Here is a 20,116-nt window from a genome sequence, read left to right as displayed (position 1 = left end):
TTTTTAAAAGCACTATGAAAGTAGGCAAAATTTTGGCAGTTTTAGAACATTTCTAGACAGCAATTCATCTGAAAAATATTTTGGAATCTTAGTGAAATGCAAGATCAGCAAGGTTAAAATCAGCTTGATATGAAAGGCAATTAAAAAAGATAAATGTAACTGAGTCATATTAAGAAAAAAAATAGCTTCTGAGAAAAAAGAAGTGATAGTCCCTCCAAGCTACTCTAGATTACTCATAGAACACCTTGAATGTGTCTCATTATGTGCTATATTTGAAGGAAGACCAGTTATAAGATGGATAGAAAGCAACTAGAAGTGGCACATTCACTAGGCTTATGACCTTGGGCAAGTCACAATGGCTTTGGGCCTTAATTTCCTCATTTGTAAAATGTGAGATGATGCCTAGGTACCTTCTAATTCTAAGATCCTTTATTCAAGATTGGCTAAATAATAATTTTCAAATATCAAATATATTCTAAGCCAAAATGAGAAGACACTGATAGATGAATGCAGTAGATATAAATTTGGCATAATAGTCTGAGGGAGGTAAAAGGAAGTCTAGAATGGTTAAGTAAAACTAAGACTCCTTGGTTGTACTATGGTTCTAGTTACTTAGGGGCATAGTGCTAGGAAGTCTTAGAGTCAGGAAGACGTGAGTTCAAATCTTTACTTAGAGTCATATTAATTATGTAACATTGAACAAATCACTTAACCTCCTTCCACCAATTTCCTCATCTTTAAATTGGGAATAATGATAGAAACTATGGCACAGGGATGTTGTGAGGTACATATGAGATAATATCTGTAGGCACGTAGCAAACCTTAAGGCACCATATAAATGTTATTATAACTATTATTATCTTGTATATGAACAAGAGAAATAGGCAAATGACAGGAGACTAGGGGCTATCTCAAAACACTGGGTAGTGTAACTATTGAGATCAGAACTTTGGTATGGGCTTCACTTAGAGAAGAGAGACACAATTCTATAAGGCTACTCTGAATTTTGCTATGTTAAGAAAATTATGATTTCAGTTTGAACACATAGAAGAAAGTACCTTAAAATATGTTGCTGGAGAACAAGTAGATATTTGGAAGGTAAAATTTCCAAATGCTTATCATGATAACTGAGGGTAATAAGTGGCATTCAAATAATTCTTTAAAACTTCCAAAGTGTCTTCTATATGTTACTTTATTAGATATTTGCCACAACCCTTGGATGTAATCATTATTCTCATTTTACAGATTAGGAAACTGAAGCTCAGAGACTATGGAACAGCCCCTTTCATTTGCTGGATTTTTATTTGGATCATACTCAACTGTGGATGTCTCTTACATCTCTGTCCTGGGTCCTCTTCTCTTCTCCCTCTTTTACTTGATGATCTCATTAGCTCCTAGGGATTCAACTACCATTTCTAGGCAAATGATTTTTTAATTTATTTACCCAGCTTTAATCTCTCCTGAATTCTATTCTTACATCTCAAAATTGCTATCTCTGGACAGCAAGGTGGCACAGTGGGTAGAGAGTAGAGCCTAGAGTTGAGAGGACCTGGCCTCAGGTACTTTCTAGCTATGTAACTCTAGGCAAGTGGTTGAATTCCTTTTGCCTAACCCTTGCCTTTCTATTCAGGAGTTGTTACTGAAACAGAAAGAATGGGTTTAAAAAAATGGGTATCTTGTAGACAGCTTAAACCTGGTCAAAACTGAACTCATCATCTTTCCTCTAAAATACTCCTCTCTTACTAACTTCCCTATTACAATTTATAAGGGTACCATTGTCTTCCTGGGCACTCAGGCTCTGCTTCCCTACTCTGCCTCCCCAGATACATCTCAGCTATTGCCAAGTCCTATTCTTTTTATCTTCCTAACATTTCTCCTCTATGTCCATTTCTCTCCTCTGACACCACCAGCATCCTAGGACATAAGCCCTCATCACCACACAACTGGAACACAGAAGTAGACTGCTGGTCTCTCTGCCTCAAGTCTTTCCCTACTTTGGTCTATCCTTTATTCAGCTGTCAAATTGATCTTCCTAAACCATGAGTTTGGCCAGGACACTTCTCATTCAGTCAACTCCAGGGGCTCCCACTTGCCCTCATGATCAATATAAAATCTAAAATTGGGTTTTATGTTTCTAGTTTTCTTATATCTCATATCCTTCTATGTATTCTGTGATCCAGTGACACTGGCCTTCTTCCATATAATATTGCATCTCTCAATTCTTAGTGTATTTACTGGCTGTCCCTCATGCCTAAAACTCCCCAAATTCATCTCCTGGTTTCCTTCAAGACTCATTAAAAAAACTCAACTTTTGCCTTCTTTCAGAGATTATCTGTAACAGCCTATTGATATCTTGTTTATATATAACTGTTTGCACATTTCTCCTCTATTAGACTGAACACCTTGAGAGCAGGAATTATCTTTTGCCTTTCTTTGTAATGCCCAGTGCTTAATTAATGCTCATTGACTCTCAAAGGTGAAATTGGGGAGAGAATTTATTCATAATGCCAATTATTACACCCTGCTCACTTTGCCATTATACCTTAAATACCATGGTGTGATGAGCATGAAAGAATGCATTTACAGGGTATCTTTCAACAATGAAAAATATTTAATTGTGCTTAAAATAGATCTTCTCAGGCTACTCAAATGGCAGATCCTAAATGACAAATTGCTTCTTAGGTACTAGAATTAACAAACAGAAAACACTGACTTCTGCTTAGGAAAAAAAAAAAAGTAAAACAAAACCAGTCCAAAAAGCTACCAAATGACCCCGTTAGATAGAAAAGAAAACAGAGAGCATTAGAAAATGAAAAAGGTATTTCTATTGCGTGAGTGAGTGAGCATCTCCTTCCCCAAGCAAAGTAGGAAGGCTGCATGAGAATAGCGGCACCAGGCTAAGTGATATAAGCTTGTTGCTTAGGAAAGCTATATCATGACTCAGTCCAAACACAGTCGCAAACCTGTGGAGAGCGTCGTGTTCGGCGAATCAGACTTTTAGGATAAAAGAATTCAGATGAGGAACGTGGTATATTTGGAGGCTGCTGAGAAAAAAAGAGAGAGTACACAAGAGAACATGAGGGAGACAGAAGGAGTAAGAACAGCGACAGAAAGAAAACAGAAGAGAATATGAGAGAGAATGAGATTTAGAGAAAAGAGAGAAGATGAGGGAAGGAAGAAGATGGGAAGAGAAGAGAAAGGGAGGAAGGGGAGAGAGAAGAGGGGATAGAAAGGAAAGAGAGAGTGAACATAAGAGAGAGGTAGAGAGAATAAACAAAACCATTTTCATTTCAGAATTACTCTAATAGATATGTAGCTTAATGAGGTTAAGGATTTATCATTTATTAATAATTGCAAATAAATCATCTATGAAATCAATAGGAAATTCCAGATGATATGACAGGGTCATAATTTGTTTGCCATAGATTGCATGGCCCGTGTGCAAAGTATATGATGCCTTTCCAAATTCTTGGCTGCCAGTGCTCCCTAAATCTTTATTAATCTGAATCTACTTTGATGATAATTGTTATACATATATATATGCATGTATGTGCTATAGAATCTAAGCTCTTTGAGGGCTGAGACAGCTTCAGTCTAGTATCTAGCACTGTGCCTGGATCATAGTAAGAATTTAAAAAGTTCTTCTTGATGGATTAGTTACAGAATGGAGCTCCCCACCCTCTCCTTAATCCAATTAACTTTGGCCTGAAAATTCTTATGATACGTTGATAAATAAGATTTCTGGGAAGCTTTTAATCTGTTTTTACAAACTTCACCCGAGTTATAAAATAACAAGACTGTGGATTACTCAGAGGGGTCACCGAGCAGTTGTTCAAATGTTTCCCATTTTACTATGGAAACCACACTAAGGTTGTACACTGCATAGCATTTGCAAATCTTGAGTCAGGAATTGGCCACTGAGAAATGCTCTCAAGAGATCACAAGATTGAGTTCTTCTATCCACAAGTCAATTTTCTCATGATTTTGCCCACAAGGGTATCTATGTTAGAGAGTGTTCTGTCAGAACAGCTAGGACATAAGTCAATTACCAAGAGAAGAACTAGACAGACCACGTTGCAAATTATCAATCATTACACGGTGGGAGACGCTGGTTTCTTGGTATCATAGATTTAGAGGGCAAAGAGACCTTTGAGGTTATAGAGACCAATTCTTTTTATTATATAGATGGGAAAAATGAAGTCTAGAGGGGATGAAATGACTTGTTCATGGTCTTCTAGGTCACTACTATTTCCTGGGTAACAAAGAGGCTGATTTCACTACTATATCCTCTAGAGGTAAGAGAACTTAGTAGTTGAATTGGACCCTCTGGTCAGAGAGCGGGGCTTAACTAGAGAACTACTGAATTCCTGGGTGATCTTCAGCTCACTTATCTAAAGATATGAAAACAGATCTAAAGCAGGGGAACACTGGGATACTCTTTCCCAGTACGCATGAAGAAGAACAGAGGCTGCTAGGTGGATCAGTGGATAAAGTAGCAGGCTTAGAGTTGAGAGGCCCATTGATTCAAATATGGCCTCATACTACTTAGTTCTGGGACCCTCGGCTAGTCACTGAATCCCAATTACCTAGAACTTGCCATTCTTCTGCCTTGGAAATGATACTTAGTATTTATTCTAAGACAGAAGGTAAGAGTTTAAAAGAAAAGAATAAGAATACACACAGAGGCCCAAAAGAGAGGGTGTGTGTGTGTGTGTGTGTGTGTGTGTGTGTGTGTGTGTGTGTGTGATATACATGTATAACTTGGTGAAACTGCTAGTCAGCTCCAGAAGGGAGGAGGTAAGAAGGGAGGGAGAGAACAAGAATTATGTAACCATGGGAAAATATTTTTTAAATTATATTAAAAAATATTGTGTATATTTATGTGTCTGTGTGTATAAATGTCTATGTATATATTCATCAGGATTTTTCATATGCATATCCAGTGATTTGTATAAAGATGATTTTTAATATTCTTGAAGCCTATTTTCCATTACCTTACTGAGATGGGTCTGCAAATACAGTAAATCCATACAGGGGAAAAAAACATAACTTCCATTTAGTCTGGTCTCTTAACATGCCCAAATTTACCTCTAAAAGATTTCATTAAAGGCTAAAGTAAAATGATAGGTCTAGAGTCCAACAACTTCATAGTGATGGTAGATGTGAGTAGAGCTAACCAAGAAATTTCTGGGTAGCATGACTATCTCATGGCAATGCTCTCTCACATTTGCAATCTGATAAATGTTGCTGTTCAGTCATTTCATTCTTGCTCAATTCTTCATGACCCCTTTTTGGAGGTTTTCTTGGTAAAGATACTAGAGTGGTTTGCTATTTCCTTTTCTACCTCATTTCCTAGATGAGGAAATTGAGGCAAACAGGGTTAAATGTGACTTGCCCAAGGTCACAGAGTTAGAAAGTGTCTGAGGCCTGATTTGAACTTGGCAAGAAGAGTCTTCCTCACTTTAGGTCCAGCATTCTATCCATTGTGCTACCTAGCTGCCCCTATTTGGTGGTTTAGTATTTTTGCCTGCAAATTCTGTGCTGTGAAAGAGACAAGATAGTATTAGCAGAGGACGCTGAGGGTAAAAAGCATGATATTCAGATGATGTATTCTTTTATTATTTCAACATTCTAGGAATATAATGGGGGGGGAGGGATCTGAACTTCCCTTGTGCCAAGTTCCAAAGCCACCTGAGGAGTTTGTTCACATTAAGAGGATGAGTAAGAAGATGAGCATCCCACTGAGTTCTGTGCTCATTGCACTACATCTGGGAGAGTGTGTTCAGTTCTACATGTCACATTTTAGGAAGGATAGAGATAAACTAGAAAGTGCTCAGACGAGGGCAATGAGGATGGTGAAGGGTCTCATGTTAATGCCATAAAAGGACTGGTTGAAGGTAATGGGGACATTTAGTCTGGTGAAAAGAAGATTCAGGAAGCATGTGATGGTAGACTTCAAGTATGTGAAGGAGGGAGGATTTAGATTTGTTCTTTTCCAGAGGACAATGTAAGAAGTAATAGGTGGTGTTTGCAAGAGTCAGATTTAGGCTTACTTTTAGGGAAAAATGCTTATAATTGTCGAGCATAGAATGGTATGCATTAGGAGGAAGAGGACCTTTAACTGTTGGCTGGATGACCACTTATTGAATATATTGTTTGGGGATTGTTTTTCAAGTATGTTGTTGTTGTTCAGTCAATTTTTAGTTGTGTCCAATTCTTTGTGGCCCCATTTGGGGTTTTCTTGGCAAAGATACTTTAGTGGTTTGCCATTTCCTTATCTAGCTCATTTTCTAGGCTAAGAAAGTGAGGCAAACAGGGTTTATTTTCCCAGAGTCAAAAAGCTAATGAGTGTATGAGCCCAGATTTGAACTCAGGAAGATGAGTATTCCTAACTCCAGTCCCAGTTCACAATGGTGTCAATGAGGTTGCCCCATATATTTCAGGTATAAGTTGTCTACAAAGGTCACTTCTCACTGTGAATACTAATAGCTAACATTTATATATCTCTTTTAGATTTGAAAAGCACTTTGCATGTATTATCTGGTCCTCACAATAATCCTGGAAGACAGATGCTATAATTAGATTCAACTTATAGATGAGAAAAATAAGGTAGATAGTGTTATATGACTTATCCAGTCATACAATTAGTAAGTACCCGAGGTCTTCTGGGTCCAAATCCAACACATTATCCCCAGTACTACTTAACCTACTATTCTTTGATTATGGAAAAGCAAGAGGACAAGCCCATGGACACTGAGGCTACATGGGCAATTTTGGCTCAAGGAGAGGCAAAATTTCATATTGATAATAACTAATATTTAAGTTGTGAGTGACCACTTTCTTCAGCTTAAAATGGGTATCTGTTTTGTCCCAAAATCAAGAAAGATTACAGTATGACTAGTGGATTGCAAAGATATTGAATACAAATACTAAACAACTTATTTTTAACTTCTGTATTATTCAAATTTCCCTCAATGTGCTTTTTTTTTTTGAAACTGTTTTAGAAAGACTAGTGACCATCACTATCATTTGGAGCAACAGGCTAAAATAAGATATTTAGGGATAAGAGAAATCAGATTTGCCCCACAGTTACTAAATACACAAAACATCTGGCTTGTAAATGAAGCTAAGCACCAATCCTCAAATTTCCCTTACCCGGAGCTTTTCTTCTGTCTTCGTAGACTGCTTACAGTCGGGATGCCAAACGGTAGAACCTGGAAAGACAGAATCTATCTGTTAAAAGTAAAACATAACCTCAGAAGGAAAGAGAGCAAGCCATAAAATTGTTGAGCATTGCTTATATCCCCATGATGTAGGTTTAAAGGGGATCATTCACTCTCAAACTATAGAATAAGAAACATCCCAAGAGGTTTTGGATAAGTTTTCCATATTAAGTCCCAATTTACTCTAAAGAGAGCATAGTTATTCTTTATAGAAAACACTGATTTCTTAAAAATGTGCAGACATTTTATTCATGACTATGCCAGTATACTCTAACACTAGATATACATATATGTATAAATATATACAACACATGTATGCATATGGATATACACATCCATCTATTGATCCATTTATCCACCTATCAATCTATCATATTTCTCTCTGTTTCCCTCCTTCCTCCTATTTCATTATTGTGATGTCAGATGTGGAAACTACCTCTCAAAATGAAAGTGGATAGCTCTTCTGTAAAGTAGTCTTAAAAAGTTGCCTGGAGCATAGGTAAAATGGTTTGCCCATTGTTGTGGGCTTTGGAGTCCAAGTCCAACAGTATTTTTCAGGATTTGAATCCAATTATTGCTGAGTATGAGATTGGTCTTGTATTCCCTATGCCAAACTGCCTCTCTCTATTCAGTACACTGGAAAGTGGAGCAAGGCTAGAATGATGATTTCATTATAGGTGGTACAAGACAAGAAATTGTCCTACCACATAAAATCTCAAATGGCCTATCATATGGAGAGATAACTTAACTTGCCCAAGGGTCAGACCAGCTGTTATGTGCTGGGAGGTAGGACTTGAACTGTGGAAAGGAAAACTGTGAATTAAGTTTTTGCATTTCTGCCCACTGAGATGGAGCTGACAGCAGTTGGAATGTGATGGCTGGGGGGGGGGGGGGGGGTGTTGACGACCATTGGAGTGAAAAGAGGATTGTGGAAGAAACTCCTAACTGAAGGGTCTTTGCCCTCTGAACTCAGCTGAGTGTGGAGCAAAGATCAGGAGCTCTATATCCCAACCTATGGTAAACCTTGCCTCCATTCCCTTACCCTGGAGAAGAAGGTATCCTGTATGTGTGTGAGCATCCATTAGAAGAACAAGAACAAGACAAATAAGCTGCTGAAAGGGGTTGATCCCTTAACTTCAGGGGGTCACTGAAGATCCTTTCCATCCCTTGACCTTCCCAAGATGGATACTTGCCTTTTGCTTAGTAAGTCAGAGTTAGTGACTAGCTAAGTAGATAAGCTGAAGCTGAGTCATCTTGGCTCAGCTGAAGAAGCACCAAGGGTCCCCTATTCTCACTTGCCTATCCCTTTTCTTGATTTACTATAATTATCAAACTACTTGAAGAAAAGAAGATCACGATCAGATTCATATTGAAGGGAGAACAGGCTAAACAACGAAAGCCAACAGTGACAGTCTGCCTGCCAGACAAGGGGAACTTCTGGGGTTGCACCTACCAGGAAAGCCTTGAGGAGTAAATTCCACTATTCCCTGAAGTCACTCAAAACACTGGTCCTGTCATCCTTAACCTAACCTTACCAGGAGGTACCTCTCTTGTGGGTTGAATGGAAGGAAATGACAGCTAGTCTCTCAGCAGGGGGTCCTCTCTCCTTTTACCTCACCAGCCTCCATATTCTCTCTGTTCCTTCAACTCCTCCATTCCCTGTTACCAACCCTTCCTGTATATCTTCAATCTTCAATACCTTCATTATTACAGTTTGGCTGAGCCAGCTGGGTTCCAAAAAACCTAATTAATTAGTATTAAACAAGAAGAAGAAGAAAAGGGTAGCAGTAGAGATTTACTATAGAAAACAAAAATCTTAGTAGGGAAAAACGGTGGTAGCCATCTTGGGGAGGAGCTGAGAAGCTGCCTGACAGCAAAGCAGCCAATCAGAACATCTGTCAATCAAAGGGAAGAAAGCAGCTCTTAAAGGGATAGTAGTAAGAGGAACAAAGCCTCAAGTGGTCTTTAAAAAGGGGTTTCTGTCAAAATCTAAAGAATAACATTAAAAGAAAACACCATTGCAATCACAAAGAGAGAAATAGTGATAGCAATGCGATATTTTGCCTTGATGACACAATTTGGATACATGATTTTATAGTGTGTTATTTGTTATGATATGTCTCTCTATATAAAAATATGTCTATTTTTTCCTTAATATATATATGAGAGTTTCACCTAGTTAAAGATAGAGCTGTACAAGTTAATATCACACATTCCTGGCACAATTGGCATTCTATATTCCACCGCACAACTATATCATTCAATAAAATTTGTTATCAACAAGCTTTTGGGCAAAAGCCAGAATAAAATAGAAGTAACGTTGATGATCTTGGCAATCAATGAAAAGATCTCTCAACTGGGAGAAATAGTACTAATGCTAGATCTCTATCTATTTTGCCATGATGTTTCTCACTAAATATTTTAACTTCATAAATGTAAGATATGTTTATGTGACAGTAAAATAACAAGTTAATTCAGTGGTAGAGAAAAAAAAGGATGAGATGAGGAATTATATATAACTGAAATACTAATTGTCTGGATCAAGAAAATAATCAGAAATATCTACAATGTTAATAAACATAAACACAATATGGAACTATATCTCACAAACTTGAATATGAACTATTTATTTTTAATTAAAAATAAAAACTTTAAGACAGTAAAAGTACTAATTTATTTGTTCATATCTCTTTTACAACTGTGCACTTATAATTCTGGTTTTAAAAAAAAACATAATTAGGCAGGTAGGTGGCACAGTAGATAGACCACCAGGGCAGAAATGGGGAGGACATGGATTCAAATCTGGTCTCAGACACTTCTAGTTATGTTACCCTGGGCAAGTCACTTAACTCCATTTGCCTAGATCTTGCCCTTCTGTCATTGAGTTGTTGCTAGGACAGAAAGTAAGGGTTTAAAAAATTAGTACAATCAACGTACTTTTCACTTTTATTCTCCAATTTGCATCATTTAGTATGACTTTTCCATATTTCCTTTTTATTCCTTATAACTGTCAAATTTTAAAGCAAAATGATATGCTTTCATACTGATAAATTATACCACAATTTATTTAGACATTCTCCAATGACTGGAAATAGAGGCTGCCCCCCACTTATTTATATTATGAATAAATACCTTTGAATATTTTTGATAATATTTTCCTTTTAATAGTCTCTTTAGGGTATAGTCTTAGCAATGCAGTAGCTAGGTAAAAGAGAAGAACTGATCTTATCATTAACTGTATACTCCAAGATTACTATGCTAAAAACATTCACCAAGTCATAGTACCAACAACAATACATGAGACTACCTGAAGCCCCAACAGTATTGAATTTTTTCATTCACTAGTCATTTTACTAATTGGATCAGGATAGGATGACATCTCAAAGTAATTTTATTTACAAAAGTATGCTAGAAATTATTTTATCTTTGTAACTTTGTGATTAATGTGAATTTTTGAATGAGATGGCGTCTCTGTACACATTCAAGATTAAAACCCACATGGAAATGAGATCTGCTCAGGGCCAATGGAAAGTTTAATAGATGTACAAAATGAAAACAAAGTTAATAAAAGTCTCACTATGTAGTAGTTGTGTAAGACTGGACAAGTCATCTGACCTGCTGGTATTTCTGTTTTCTCATTTATAAAATAAGAGAATTGGATTAGATGACATCTAAGAATCCTTGCAGTTTTCAATTTCATGATTCTTTGATAAGTTAATAATAGTCTTCCTGTCTATGAAAATTATGTGAACTTAGTAATTGGGAGTGGAAAGAGATTTGAGGTGGATTGGATTTGGAATCAGAGCACTTGGGTTCATATTCCAGCTCTGATTCTTATTACTTGTATGACCCTGAGCAAACCATTTAATCTCTTTTCGGGCATTATTTTCCTTTACTTGCAAAGTAAGGGGACTGAACTCAATGACTTCTAGGGTCCCTTTTAGTTCTAAATCTGTGATGCTTAGAGGCAGCTAGGTGGTACAGTGGATTGAGAGCCATGTGATGTCAGGAAGACATGGGATCAGGTATGTCCTCTGACACTTATGATCTTGAACAAGTCACCTAACAGTTGCCTGCCTCAGTTTCCTCATCTGTAAACTAGGGATAATCAATACCATCTGTCTTCCAGGGTTGAAATGAGATGGCATATGTACCTTAAAGCAGCTACATAAATGATAGTTGTTACTATTATTATTAATATTATTATATTTATATATTAGAGTATAAATGTTATACTATTATTATTCTAAGACATTTTAATTTCACTGGGCCTGTTTTCTCCTGTGTAAAACAGGGGGTTAGAATTGATAATCTTTTTAGGAATTCTCAGGTTTAACATTCTATGATTAAAACATATTATTGTGAGTGCTTTAAACTCTTGGATATAAACATATATATGTGCTTATGAAATATATATACATCTGTATGTATGTGTGTATATATATACTTTGAAATAATTTAAAGTTTAAAGTAACTTCAAAGTGGTTTTTGTTCAAAAGTATATAATATTATATAATAATGTATGTAACTGATGGCAAGAAAAATAGAGTAAAAAACAATCAAAATACTATTGTCCATTAAAGTATGCCTAACAAGCACTTCCCCTTCCCAAATATTTCTCATTCCATCATGTAGAAATTGAAGCCATTTTAGCACCATGAAAGGCAGAGGAAATCCTGTTAACATGAAGCAAGCTAACTAGTAGAGTCAAGGTCAGATCCCAGGAAAGTTCTTATCCCAAAGGCTCTTGAGCACCAGGGTGAAGCCCAGAACACTAGGTCTGCTGATTGCCAGCAGCACACAATGTAAACATTCTCATCAGGAGGACACACACACATGGAATGTGACTCAGAGCCTCAGATATTTGGCTTGGAGTTCAAGTTGCGGAAGAAGAAATTGTTCATTCTTCTCAGGGGAAGTGTTGAGAGAATGGGGAAAGTATACGAAAGGTTGTCTTGGAATAGAATCTCGGGTAATCTCTGGGTCTTGGAATTTTTCCCATCCTAACACATGGTCTAGCATTGTTAATATTAGCGTACCAGAGTGGTACGGGGTGTTTTTCATCCACCTTTTCTTTTCAGCTCCTAAGACTTTAAAAAATGAAGTGGTATAGATCCCTGGAGCCTATGCATCTCATCTCCCAATTTCCTCTAACCTTCTAACTTTAGAGAGACATCATTGGAATTCCAATTAGTCCTAAAATGCTCACTGGAACCATATGAAAAATAAGGCTGTCCTGCTTTAAATATGCCACTTCTCTTATGATTTCAGACAGAGCATATCTGTCCCAAGACAAATGCATCACAATGAAGTCCATGTGAGAGCAATGAATTATGGCATTCTTTCTGTTCATGGCCCATCCTCTCAGATAGAATACAAGATAAAGTGGAAGGAATTTTGGAATTAAATCCTATGGCATAGGTTTGAGTCTTTCTTCTCTTATTCTCTAGCTGTGTGAACCTCTGCAAGTCCCCAGACTTCTCTAAGCATAACTGGTGTTAAAATCAACTATTCTACCTAACTTCTTAGGGTAAAGGAATGCAAATTCCTTGAGTGTAGTGGCTAATTGTCTTTCTTTTTACCACTGGTGCTTAATATCATGCCTTGCTCATAAAAAGCACTTAAATGCTTGCTAACTGACTGAAAAGGTTTTGAAAGTCATTACATAAATATCAGTTGATACTATTAGTATTAAAAATTTAGTGATGCTTTGTTGTTATTTTGCAAAATGGATCCAAAATAATTTAAGTTGGGTTATTTGAAAAGGAGTATGACTGCAAACGTTGCATTTTGACAGAATGGGCCAAATAGATTTTATTTTGTGTAGAATAACTTCTACGAGTATCTCCTATGTATAAGAAATATACAAATCAACTTTAAAGTGAAGATAAAAAGATATAGCATTACTATACAATGAGAAAAGGTGAAATGCAATGCCCTAATAATCAAGGTACTATGATTAAAGGGAAAAAAAGAGATATATTTCTTGAGTACTTCCTAGGTAGGCTGATACACTCTTGTCTAACTACAGAGACTTATTTTTCCTTATAAATAGCAAAAAGTTTAATGGGGAAAAGATTCTTTCCTATTTCCTTTCTAATGCCTTCTAGGTTTTTAGAGGAGTTAAAAAATATCACCAAACTCCAAACTGAAAGCATTCTCATACTAGGGAAATTGCTTAAAATTATATTCCAAGTGAGCCTCTAGAAATGGATATTAGATCAAAGGCCTTGAAGGATAATGAAGAACAGGTAATAAATTCTGATACTTCTGACCTTTTCTTTCCTTATGAACATTCTAGGGATAGAGGAGAGGCAAGGGGATTCTCTTTAACACTTTTTCTTCAGGTTGAGAATGGTTTATTCTTATGCTTATTCAAAACTATTCCATTCCATAGCAATACACTGTGTCAGGGACTCAATGTATTGGCTTATATCCAAAAATAGGTATGACTCCAGCTGCTAGTCTGATTAATTAAGTAATTAGGTAACTTTTGGCCACATTTATTAGGCGTGAATCAGCTTAGCAGCTAATAAAGGGACCCTTTACTGAATGTTTAACTGTTGTTCTTTGTTCTAAGACAGGGTTCTATTGGTAGAGGGAGGGAAATTTAGAGGAAAGTGACTATACTATAAAAAAAGTATTAACAAAATAATTAAATGAAGAAAACCCCACCAAAATATTATACCAAGTGGCAGACTTGGTTTTCTTTCTCAAATGGAGGATACTCTATTTCTGTGTCCATCTTACCTTGAAGATACATTTCCTCTCCTTCTGTGAACATTTGGTTGCACCTGCTGCATCGCGCACAGCTTGGATGGTAATGTTTATCACCTGCCTACAAAGGGAAAAAAGGGAGAAAGAAATCCTTTACTCTATACCACATTCCTCAGTCACCATCACAAATCATCCTCTCCTTGCTTGTTTCTGGCTTAATGGATTTAGGCAATAGGAAAGCTTAGAGATGGTAAGAGTTAGGAGGTAATCAGAAATAATGCTAGTTTCATATCAAACTTACTACCTTAAGATTCTTGGAGGCTAAAGTCAGGACAGGATTTTTGCTCCTGAAGCCAGGATGTCTATCATAACTGACTGAAGATTCCATATCCATTAGTTTTACTTGGTTTCTATTCCTTTGAACCGTGGCTTTCTTGGTGAACATCAGGTTGCATACAATTAGTATGATGAGTGCACCAAAGGCTTTGAAATAACTCACACTCAAATTTACAAAGAGCTAAATCAATTGTACAAAAAATCAAGCCATTCTCCAATTGAAAAATGGGCAAGGGACATGAATAGGCAATTTTCAGCGAAAGAAATGAAAACTATTAATAAGCACATGAAGAAGTGCTCTACATCTCTTATAATGAGAGAGATGCAAATCTAAGCAATTTCTGAGGTATCACCTCACACCAAGCAGATTGGCTAACATGACAGCTATGGAAAGTAATGAATGCTGGAGGGGATGTGGCAAAGTAGGGACATTAATTCATTGCTGCTGGAGTTGTGAATTGATCCAATCATTCTGGAGGGCAATTTGGAACTATGCCCAAAGGGCGCTAAAAGACTGTCTGCCCTTTGATCCAGCCATACCACTGCTGGGCTTGTACCCCAAAGAGATAATAAGGAAAAAGACTTGTACAAGAATATTCATAGCTGTGCTCTTTGTGGTAGCCAAAAATTGGAAAACGAGGGGATGCCCTTCAATTGGGGAATGGCTGAACAAAGTGTGGTATATGTTGGTGATGGAATGCTATTGTGCTCAAAGGAATAATAAAGTGGAGGAATTCCATGGAGACTGGAACTAAGTGATGCAGAGCGAGAGGAGCAGAACCAGGAAAACATTGTACACAGAGACTGATATACTGTGGTACAATCGAAGGTGATGGACTTCTCCATACAATGCAATGTCCCTGAACAATCTGCAGGGTTCTAAAAAACACTATCCACAAGCAGAGGATAAACTGTGAGAGTAAAAACACCGATGAAAAGCAACTGCTTGACTACAGGGGTGGAGGGGATATGACTGAGGAGAGACTCTAAATGAACACTCTAATGCAAATACCAACAACATGGAAATGGGTTCAAATCAAGAACACGTCTGACACCCAGTGGAATTGTGCGTTGGCTATGGGGGGAGGGGGGAGGAAAAGAAAATTATCTTTGTCTCCAATGAATAATATTTTGAAATGACCAAATAAAATATTGTTTAAAAAAAAAGAAATAACTCACACATCTCCCATAAACCTCACCTCAAATAAAATTAAGAAGAGGGATTGCATTTCCTTAGCCTACTGTAGATCTCTAATGACCCAGTAAAAAATAATTCTCTATCTGCCCTCTTCCCAAACTGAATGAGTTTAATAGGCTTCAATCTACTTTCTCTGCTGAATAATCTAGAGCTAATCAGATCTTTCCAGCCATCATCAAGAAGACAGACAATCAGGATAGACCTCTGAAACAGCTTTTATCTCAGGAAGTCAAATTCCTTGCAATGCTACCTACCTACCTTCTTAAATTGGAATTTTTCTAAAGGAGAAGATTTTGCTTAGGTATTCTGCATTATTCATAGTTATTTCACAATTCCTAAGATAACAGATGCCAACATGGCAGGTGCCACTGGACCCAGGACCAATCTCTAGGCAGTTGCCAAATCATATTATATTTGTATGACAAAAAAGAAAAGGAAAAAAAATCCTCTTTTCCCATTGACAAGCAAAAAAAGGTCTCCAAATAATCCAATAACAACTAAAAACAAAAACCCAAACCTTTACCACTAAAGGTAAAGAGGATTTACCTGCTAGGGAAAAAGCTACTTTGGGATCAAATCCTTTTTATCAATGCAACCAAAGAGCTGTCAGTGGTAATTGCTAAGCAGTAAGCATGTATAAAGCACCATAGAGAGACAGAATTAGATGTGGTCACTGACTATGCTGGCCCTTGCATGAAATCCCAGCAGGAGAAGAGAGGTCAGAGTTAAGGCCCCTCAGGAGAAACTACAAAAGCATTTTAACAATCTAATCCAAGTGTAGGGTGGAAGTCAGCTACACAGCCCCACAGGGAAAACAGCTAACGTACTGACACAAATAAGGATTGGAATTAAATTTCACAAACGAATTTGAAAGGGGCTTCAGAAACCATCTAGTGTAAGTCCCTCATTTAACAGATGAGGAAAATAAGACCCAGATAAATTAGGGGACTTGCCCAAGGACACACATATAATAATTAGCAGAGTCGGGATTTGAATACAGGCATTCTGACTTTTCTATTTGTACAATGATGACTTTCCATCCTATCGTCACTGTCAAAATGAATTCCAAAGATGGTGCCTAGAAGCAGGTTGGTCTCAACTCTATCTTCTGTTCTTATCCTAAAATGTTAACTGTTAACTAGAGAACAAATGAAAAAAAAAAAGCTGTCCTGCTTTCAATGTCACTTCTTTTATAGCTGAAGACAAAGCATTATCTGTTCAAAGGCAAATTCCTTATGATGAAATCTACATGACAGTAATGAATTTAAGAATTCTTCTGAATCATGGGCCCTCCACTCAGCACAACATGGTATAATAGAAAGAGCTTTGGACATAGCATTCTTTGATGTGGGCTTGAGTCTTAGATCTATCATTTTCTTTTTTTTAAACCCTTACCTTCCATCCTAGAATCAATACTAAGTATAAATTCTAAGGGAGAAGAGTGATAAAGGCTAAGCAACTGGGGTTAAGTGAATTGCCCAGGGTCACACAGCTAGGAAATGACTAAGGCCAAATTTGAACCCAGGACTTCCCATCTCTGGGCCTATCTCTCAATCTACTGTTGTGGAGAAGTAGTAATTGTTGCCCTCCATCATTTTCTAGGTGAATGACCTGGGATGATTTGCCTAACCTCTAATTATTAGCTTCCTCACTGAATTAAAATCATCCATCTTACCCAACCTCAGAAGACCAAACAATGTAAACTGGTTTTGTTTTGTTTTTGGTAATGAAGGTAGCAGGGAGTACATGGGAAGTCTAATTTGAGTGATTTCAAAGGGACTTTAATCTTCATAGTCATTTTCAACATCAGGGTATAAAGAAAAGTGTTATAGAAAGGAGGAGGGATTTAAAGGAATCTCCAACATTTAAACAGTTCCAACTCAGGATTAGTGCTCTGGGTATCAGACAAATGGTATGGAAATGCAACTGGACACTCAAATGAGGAGGGTTAGAGATTTTAATAACTAGAGGTAAGGAGTGGGCAAATTATAGGAATGGGAAACATCCATTGAAGAGGCAGAGAGTTTGGAAAGGGAATGTTATGTCAATGGAAAGACTAACAGTTACAGTAAAAGGCACCTTAAGCTTTACCAAGTATTTTCTTCACAGCAATCCTGTGAAGAAGTGATGAGGTAGGTAGTCCAAATATTTGCAGTTCACAGATTAGAAGATCAAAGCCCGGAGAAGTTCATGGATTGTCCATTGACAAAGATGGTAAGATCAGAACTAGGACTAAGGTGCGACTATAAATATTGGCAGATACACTTTTAAGGTTATTATGTGTTATTAAAATGTGGTTCATCACCTTTTTGAGTCTAGAGGCAGATGCTCACACTAAAAACAGACCAATTAGCTCATAGTAGCTAGTATGCTTGGGTTTCATAGCTTTAAAACCACTGCTCTTTCAACTATAATCTGTGTTAATAGCACCAACCAAGAGGAAACATCACATTTTGGCAAGGTTGCATCTCACCAAAAACTCACAATGGAGAGTTTGGGTCATTAATAAGCCTTTGAAAGGTTTATCTCTACACAGAGTACTATCTACTGTAGTTCGTTTAATGCTGTTTATTTAGTGATAACAAACCTACAAATTAGTTCTACCTTTAGGGCTGTTAAAAGTGCAGAATTAAATCGGAAGTAAACTACAGTTCGAACGTTCGCCAGCACCTCTCCTGGAACTGCATCCAAGGAAGTATAATTACTGGAGTATCAAAAAAATCTTATTATAAGGAAATCTCCATTGTAAGGTAACCTCATATCATGAATCCCAAGGACAGAATATAGTGAGATTCTGGCAAAGATAGATGATAAGCACATAAAAGTACTTTTGTTTGTATGCAAAGAATATATTCTACATTAGAAATCTACCAATTATGACATAGTTTTGCTACAGATTGGCAGGAATACTGATAGGCTGATGTCAGTCCCACATCTCATCTATGACACAATGCCTTTTGGGTGGTCAAGGGAGGGGGACCCAAACTAATTATTCCATATGAAGACTTTAACATTTATGAAAGAAAAGAACTAAAAGAAGTAGTAATCACTCTTACCTATATATTCATTTTAAGCACTGGCCTTACACTTTCATAAATACAAAATTTTATTAAAATCCAGGTCTCAAATCAAATAGACCTGCTTTCAAATCTGGCCTTAGACATTTCCTAGCTGTGTGACCCTGGGCAATTCACAAAACTCCAATTGCTTTTAGCCTTCATCATCCTTCTCCCTTAGAATTTACACTTAGAATTGATTCTAGGATGGAGGGTAAGAGTTTAAAAAAAAGAGAGTCTTTTCTGTATATTTATCTTCCCTCCCTTTCTGCTGTCTTCCAAACAGCTAACAAGGTAACAAAATCTGACACTGTAGTTAATCAACCTGTAAGTATCTACTAAGTGTCATATAATGTGATTAGCACTGGAGGTACAAGGATTGTGACCAAACTCCCTGCCAAAACAGTTCTTTTTTCAAGTAGTTAGTATTGTAATGAGAAAGCACTGTATACATACGTAAGTACATACAGTATAAATTATACAAATAATGTATGAAAAGTAGTTAGCTACAAGACTGTTTGGAAGGAAGGGCAGTAATAAGTGAGGGGAACAGGAAAGTCTTTGTCTAATAATAATAATAAACTCTAACAAGATCCTGGCACAGATAGATGATATGGTTACAAATCAAATAGTTAATCCAACCAGGTCATAGTGTAGTCTTCATGATAAATAATTTTAGCCCCCTTGTAACTACTATTTTATTTTTAAAATATGCATCAATGTTCATTAGTGCTATTGGATCTATAGTTCAATTATTTTTTTTTTTGTTTTGACTCTCCCTGGTGTTTATATATATGATATCCAGGCCATATCTTGATTTTCTGTGTCATAAAAAAGAATTTGGAAGATCACTCCTTTTGCTATTTTTTTTTGTATTTTATTTAAATAGTAAAATTAAATGATCTTTGAATTTTTGATAGAATTTGCATGTGAATCTAATACCTTATTCAATTTTTCCCTCTGAGACTGGGTGGTTTAAGTATTCTAGTTCTTTTTCTGGTACTTTGGGTACCTTATAATTTTTGTAAATGATAATTTATTTCATTTAAATTGTTGATTATTGACACATAGTTGGGCAAAAACATCTAATGATATCCTTTATCCTCATTTGTGAATTCTTTTTCATTTTTGAAACTGGTAACTTGGTTTATTCCTTTTTGGAAACCAAATTAGCTAATATTTTATCTTTCATTATTATTACTATATTTACAAAATAGCTTCTGGTTATTCATTCAATTTTTTTTGTTTTCAATTTTGTTAATCTTTTTCTTAAGTTTTAGGATTTCTATTTGGTGTATTTAATTGGGGCTTAAAAAATTTGTTTTTTTACCAAGGAAAAACAACTGCCTGAATACAGTGGTTGAGGGGACATGACAGAGGAGAGACTCTAAATGAACACTCTAATGCAAATATTATCAACAAAGCAATGGGTTCAAATCAAGAAAACATGTAATGCCCAGTGGATTTACGCGTCGGCTATGGGGGTTGGGGGGGAGGAAAAGAAAATGATCTATGTCTTTAATGAATAATGCTTGGAAATGATCAAATAAAATATATTAAAAATAATAATTAAAAAAAATTGTTGT

General features: G+C 36.6%; 1 protein-coding gene across 34 annotated transcripts in view; it reads right to left on the bottom strand.

Annotated features, from left to right (window-relative positions):
• ABLIM1 (actin binding LIM protein 1) overlaps positions 1–20,116 on the bottom strand; it is a 400,442-nt gene that overhangs the window by 49,778 nt on the left and 330,548 nt on the right. For 16 of the 34 annotated variants that reach the window (XR_008913139.1, XR_008913121.1, XR_008913123.1 and 13 more), the window contains exons 7-9: positions 13,974–14,061; positions 7,156–7,214; positions 2,964–3,044 (exon numbers count right to left, since the gene is read on the bottom strand). Coding sequence is in view for 1 of the 34 variants with exons in the window: in XM_056803736.1 (XP_056659714.1) it covers positions 7,156–7,214; positions 13,974–14,061 (147 nt within the window). In the remaining 33 variants the exon portion in view is untranslated. The remainder of the gene's footprint in view (positions 1–2,963; positions 3,045–7,155; positions 7,215–13,973; positions 14,062–20,116) is intronic. The other 18 variants (XR_008913142.1, XR_008913163.1, XR_008913161.1 and 15 more) reach the window with 2 other exon arrangements.

This window comes from Monodelphis domestica, chromosome 1 (assembly GCF_027887165.1).
Source record: "Monodelphis domestica isolate mMonDom1 chromosome 1, mMonDom1.pri, whole genome shotgun sequence".
In the NCBI taxonomy this organism is placed as follows: Eukaryota; Metazoa; Chordata; class Mammalia; order Didelphimorphia; family Didelphidae; genus Monodelphis; species Monodelphis domestica.
The sequence above is the reverse complement of the archived record's forward strand: the minus strand, read 5'-3'. Positions and strand labels throughout refer to the sequence as shown.